The sequence below is a fragment of the Pithys albifrons genome, chromosome 5, assembly GCF_047495875.1.
Source record: "Pithys albifrons albifrons isolate INPA30051 chromosome 5, PitAlb_v1, whole genome shotgun sequence".
NCBI classification, from domain to species: domain Eukaryota; kingdom Metazoa; phylum Chordata; class Aves; order Passeriformes; family Thamnophilidae; genus Pithys; species Pithys albifrons.
The window spans coordinates 56,665,740-56,672,232 of record NC_092462.1 but is presented as its reverse complement, the minus strand read 5'-3'; the positions used below and the strand labels follow the sequence as shown (position 1 = coordinate 56,672,232).

General features: G+C 45.9%; 1 protein-coding gene across 3 annotated transcripts in view; it reads left to right on the top strand.

The window, feature by feature from the left end:
- The first annotated feature begins 1,280 nt into the window (after positions 1-1,280).
- The window catches only part of STIM2 (stromal interaction molecule 2), a 64,066-nt gene continuing 58,853 nt past the window's right edge, over positions 1,281-6,493 (top strand). For 2 of the 3 annotated variants that reach the window (XM_071556672.1, XM_071556674.1), the window contains exon 1: positions 1,281-1,581. In XM_071556672.1, the coding sequence (XP_071412773.1) occupies positions 1,413-1,581 (169 nt within the window). In that variant the 5' untranslated portion in view covers positions 1,281-1,412. Of the gene's footprint in view, positions 1,582-4,861; positions 5,124-6,493 lie in introns of those variants that run through there. The other variant, XM_071556673.1, reaches the window with a different exon arrangement.

Here is a 6,493-nt window from a genome sequence, read left to right as displayed (position 1 = left end):
AGATACAGGCTTTACATTGTTCTCTTTGCACAAGATCTGGCCAGATACTGTTGGTCTTTAAAGGCTGTTGTAGTCATCAAAAGAAATGATAAGGCTATACACAGGCTTCAAAATTCAAACAGAATTTGTTAGGTTTATACACATTTTCCAAATCTTCATATGCTGTATGACTACTTTAAAGTTTTGGTATTTTTTTCCCCCATAAAGATATGGTTCAGCTGGGACAGAGTGTGCATGCCAACTATGTTGCTCGGGAAATTGTTTCCTGCTGCATTAGACAGTACTATAACGATTTTAAAGTTAGCTTCATGGATTTTGCTGACCTGCAGAAGTAGCTTCTACCACTCCATTTCATGCCCCTGCCTCCTTATGGTCTACGAAGCAAAGGTTTTTCTCAAGACCCTTTCACACCCCCCCTTAAGTTATTTCTTAAGTAATTGCAATAGCTGATAGTAAATGTAATGTTTATATAGCTTTTGGCATAAGTGCTGTGTTATTTTCTCAAGTATTGTGTACCTAAGATATTAGATTGAATTTGGTCTTTAAAGGCTGTGTTACTCTCGTTAAATGGCTCTAAGCAGGATGGTGGAAAATCCCAAAGGTTTCAACAGGAGAAACAGATTTTTTTCCCATTCAGTGGCTTGATGGAAACGTCTTTAGCAAGTCTTTTTTTTTTTTTGGTCAAGATTTTAAGCCCAATGAAATCGGGGTTTAATCTCCGTGAAGGCGCAGATGTCCTGATTTCAGTTGCATGGGATCAGATTTGAAACACCTCATTTTCTCGTGTTGTTATTTTGAGCGTGTTGTAGCACACCCCGAGCCGAAACTTCTTCCGTAGCCCCGCTCAGACGCTCTGCCAGGTGTCCGCACTGGGGAACAACCAGGGCAACTAACAAAGTCCAGGGACTCGTTTCTTTGCGCTGTGGCCAAAACGCCGTGTTTGCACGCTGTGCCTGTCCTGAATCCGGCCAAGCGCCCGGTCTGATCCGCGGGGTCCAGCGGCGCGGGGGAGTTGGGGCCGGGGCCGCTCCTCCCCGCGGCCGTCACACCTTTCCCGCCGCCCGGCGGCACGGCCGCGTCTTGCCACGCTCTGCGCGCGTGGGCTGAGGACCGGGACCGGGACCGGGACCGGGACCGGGATCGGGATCGGGATCGGGATCGGGATCGGGATCGGGATCGGGACCGGGATCGGGACCTGCACGGCGCGTCCGCGCTCTGCCCACCGCCCCCTCGCGGGTGACGTCACGGCGCGGTGACGTGTCGCCCGGCGGCGCGGGGGCTGCCGGAAGCGGCGGGAGGCGGCGGGGCGGGTGCGGAGCGCGTTGGAGTCGCCGGAGCTGCAGCGTTTCCCTCCCGCGCTTTCCTCCGTCCGTCCTCCCATTCCGCCTTCGCTCCACTGCAGCGCGGCACCTATGAGCGCGCTCCGAGCGCCCGGCGTGCGGCCGCTGCTGACCTGGCTGCTCCTGCCGGGGCTGCTCCTGCCCGCCGCGGGCGCGGGCTGCGACCTGGAGGCTGCGGACGGCGGCGGACGGCGGGGAGGACGGGGGGGCGCCGCCGCCTCTGCGGCGGAGACGGCGACAGGTAACGGCGCCCGGGGGTCCCGCCGGGCGGGGAGGGAGCCTTTCCCCCGGAATCCGCCGCGCTCCCGGGTGCCTCCGAGCTGCCCCCGCCGGCGCGGGGCAGCCGCGGTGCGGCTCTGCAGAGGGCGCCGGGCCGGGCTGCAGGGGGTCCGGCTGCGGCGGCGGCGGCACTGCGGTACTGCCCGGCGCGGCCCTACCCGGGAAGGAGCCAGCCGCAGGATGTGTGCAGGATACTGTTGAATAGCGATATTGTTGAGAGCGGAGCCGCCGCTTCCGCATCGGCTCCCGCGGTGCCGCCCGTGCGGGGCTCTGTCTGCGAGCCCCGAGCGCGCCCGGCCCGGCGAGGACGGGGCTGCAGGGCCCGGCGACGGCGCGTGGGTCCCGGAGCGGACGGGGCTGCAGGGCTCGGGGATGGTGCGGGGGTCACGGTGGGGACGGGGCTGCAGGACCCGCCGCAGCCGAGCTGCGGGTTCCGCGGTGTCGGAGCACAGCACCCGCCCGGGAGCCCCGCGCTGCACGGGCGGAGGTGTCCAGCCCTGCCCTCGGGGGGTTCAGTTCTCCAGGACAGTGTGCAAAGCATTCCAGCCTTCGCTTCGTTCTTTGAAGAAAAGTGACTACGGTCATACTAACGTACTTTAGGGCAAATGCTAATGCCTGCAGTTAAAACCAGCAGTTGCGCTGAAACGTTTAAAAGTAATCTAATTTCCGCAGGCTTTGATGGCTTTGAATTGCTTATACATATTCGGAATCTATCTTGTAATGAACAGTAGGAAGCTTATGGTTCTTCTGACAGTTCACTTAGGAAAATGGGATTTGCATGCTAGGAAATGCTCTGAAACATTTAGAAGTTTGTCATGTCTCATAATGCGCTTTTCAAAAAGCACCGTAATTGGAAGGAGGAGCATGGAAGGTGGAAGAAACAAGAAAAAACCATACCCCTTCAGAATCAAAGTAGTGTGGTTTCTTACGAGAGAAAAACTTCTAATGTTATTTGGAGTAGTATTTGACACCCTGAGCTAAAATTACTGAACTTCAGTGGATGGCACATGGTTTCTTCCCAGCCTAATACCTTAAAAATGTGAATTTAAATTATAACTAATGAAACTTCAACAGTGTTTGTGTAATAACTCTGAAGTGGAGATGCAAGGCTACGTGATCTAGCGGTCTTGTCTGAGGACATGACATTTCTAAAATCTGAATTGTCCAATCTGTTGGCTTGCTGTATAAACTAAGGAAGTTGGAACATCCGCAGTCTGTGAAGCAGCAGTTGTACCTCCCAAGGGTGTTGTGAAAAGGCTGTATCAGAACAGCTCGCTCTCTCTGGGTGGTGTTTTTTTTAAATCATAATTATTCTGCTTGTAGGTGGTATTAAATAGTTCTTACTATGTATAGGGCTGACGCTGTCTACATTTCATGCTTATTTAATTTTGATGCGTCAGTCTATATGGAAAACAGAATTTTTTTTGTATTTTATAGACTATTAAATAATGAGATGCCTGTCAGCTGTGCTCTCTCCCTCCCATCAGTGTTTCTGGTGAAGAAATGCAATTACTTGAAAAATCTACATGTTATAAGTGGATTTATTCTGTTACATGTCAGTTTGGTCTGGAACATACATACAATTAAAAGCCGTCTTAGAAACCGGTTTAAACTTTGGGAGGTTTCAGTGTAGTTAGTTCCATGTTTATCTGGATGATAAACAGCGTTTCAGTTGGTCATGTAAGTTGTTTGCCTGTCAGGTAACTATCCCCTTTTCTATTTCTTTTCTTTTCAGTTTTTTTTCCCTTCCCGGGAAGACTCTAGGGGGAGGGAGGAGGCAGTCCAGGGTTGGTAAAAGAACAAGGCCAACCTGAGACATAGTTTTAAATTACTTCTTGTAAAGCTGGAAGAACTCTTGAAGATTGGGAGAAAACCAGACGAGTTGCTCAGGGGATGATTTTAGTTACATTATCTATCACTTTCTTGAAAGTTAAAACTTGCAGATGCACCATTGAGTTTGGAGGGAATGCCAGCACTTCTCTGGAGAAGAATACAATAAACTTTTAATTCAGTCATTTTAAGAAGTTTGAGAAGTACAACCCAGAAGTTAAAAGGCTGTTAAGTGTAAAGTGCCACACCACAGGAGGAGGCTGTTGGATGGTCAGATAGAGGTGTTTGAGAAGCAGAGGTGTAGGAAATCAGGACTCATAGTCACAAACTGGTCTGAATGAGCAACATGCAGATGGCAAAAGTGAATGCTATCCTTAGATATGTGGAATCAGTTTAAGTTACAGAAGGCTTTTTTTTTTGATTGCACTTTTGTATCTAGTCTGAGTGTTAAACAATCCAAAAAGTACAGAGGAAAGAAGCAATATGGGTTGAGAGGTTCAGAACCTATGCCTTAATTTCTTTTTTCATCAAAGTATTGCATTATTTTCGTGTGGTGGAAAAGGCGGTGGGATGGGTATATATGTCAGAAATAGTTCACAGAAGCACTGGGGCGTTTTTTAAAACTTTTTTTCAGTTTTTTTTTCCTGTGGTTCAGATGTAGATTAAGAGGAAGTAAATTTTAGTGGGTGAGATGTACATTAAATGTAGGCTGGAAAGTTTTTACCTGTAACAGTCAAATTACATAGATTTTTAAAATCAGTTTCCCATTATTAGAAGTTTTTAGTAGGTTAGAGCAGAAGCTGGAGAAGATAATCTAAACACCTGACAGAAGAGGGATATAAGATGGATGTTAGGACTAGGGAAGAGCCTAAGATTCTGTTTTTGCCATATTTCACCGGGTATTCAAGGATTTATTTAATTGTTTATGTAGATTATCATTACTGTTGTTTTGACTCTGTATATATGCCTTTTTAACTGTGTTTTTAAATGACAGCAGAATATGTAACATCTGACACCATGCCATGTTTATGAAAATAAACCTGGAGAACCTGGATCTGTATTTGGCTAATAAATTGCTCTCAAATTATGTCTTATAATACTGAGCTATACCAGTTGTAACTAGAGCATTACATTCTATTTACTGAAGAAACAATGAACGGCATAATGTAACTTTTTCCTTGAAGTTATTTGAAGATTTTTCTTTTAATTGAGTTTCTGTTCTGGAATTAGCCATCATTTTAACACTCTGAGCTATTCAAATTAATCAGACTTTGGCATTTGAGAAGCAAAGGTTTTTGGAAAACATGATTTTAGCTGCAGCTTTACAATTGGCTTAAGCCATTCTAATGTGGGTGGCTGTTGAAGTGTGGCTTTTTTCTCTGGTGTTCGTCCCAGCTGGCCATGCAAGCAATATTGTTAGCACAGGAGACTTACTGGGAGTAGGTGTGCTCATCTCACTGCGGGAGATCCACAAGGAGGGAAGGAGTTCATGCTCCCTTTCTGCTTTGTACCTGACTTACCCCAGTGTTGTGATGAGCACTGTCTGTTGCTTTAGCTTGCAAGAATGTGAAAAGAAGCTCAGGCAACAGAAAAAATGAGTAATTTCTTCCCAGGCTCTTTCTTGACTTTCTTCAAGCTTTAGCACCAGTGCAGAGAAGAGGGAGGACTGTGCAGGTGAGGCTCAACAGGGGTGAACTGGGATGGTCTGCTTCCTGTGATGGTCTGAACAGAAATGTTTGTAGAATCACATCACTAAGGTGACTGTGAATCTGCTGCAGTGACCTTTTGTCGCTTGAACAATGCATTTGGAATTTGGTGGTTGTGTGTGAGACTTCATGTGTAGTGGACTAAGGATGGTGAATTTGGTCATGTAGCAAGATCCTTTTGCATGATTATTTTGGCACGCGCTGGTCTGAGGAGTTTGTGGGCTATGAGACTTCTGCTGCTCCCTTAGTAAACTGCTTTTTAAGGATAGTAGATTTCTCTAGTGATGAATACTGAACACTACAGGTTTGGGGTTTTTTATTCCATTACTTCTATTTGTTTGCCCCTAGTTAAGCTCATCATAACCTGTTTTACTGTTTCTCTTAGGAGGACAGACATTTCCTTGACCATCAGCTTCACCTCCTCTGAAGATTCAGTCTTGCTATTGTGATTTAGCTAGGTTATTTAGCTGGTATTTTCTTTTTCTTGCAGTCGTAGTCTGTAGCAGACCCGTTCTTCAAACCCCTTGTATCTCTCCCTGAAATGTTTGGGCTCTGTGTCATCCGTCCATCAGCAGGTTTTGTGTTGCCCTTTCATCTATAAGCTTCCTGAAGACAGCTTTGCCTTTCTGAGGACCATCTCAGAAAACAACTTGGGCATGACTCATCCTCTTCTACCTAACTCCAGGGTACTGATCTATCATGACTAGATTGGCTGCCACAGGCTTGTCAAAGGAGGACTGTACCCAGTGACAGGAGCAGTTGATCTTAATGATAAGATTTCCCATGATGATAGTATCACTATGAAAAACACCTAAAAATACAGGGGTTTTTTATGTTTGTATGAAGTAAATACTTTGATATCCTTTTAACTGATTTTTAACTTATCTACTCTAACTTGTATGTCTTTTTTTTTTTTTTGCATCTGTTCTCAATCAGCATTGAAAGAGAGGGACATATAGTAGAGAGTTGTGATGTGGGAAAGCTAAGAACATTAGGAGTGTTGGTTTTGGTTTTTTTTTTTTAGTTTTTAAGGCAGTGTGAAAGACTCCTCAGAAGTCAAAAGTATGTTATTTTATGTAAATGTTGAGTAATTTACTGCAGAAAGCCTGATGTATGAGAAGACATCACTGGTATTTCTCTGTTACATTCTATCTATGTAACTGGCTTTTTAAAATACAGGAACTTGAGATGTTTATTTTGACCGTAATAGGGTGTGTGTAAAACATAAATAACCCCTACGTTTGTTGTCATAAAATAAGCATATACACATTTTAGAAACCAAGGTGAATTTCAAGTTCTTACATAAGTTAGTGCTGTTCTGCGTGTGGTTACTACTAA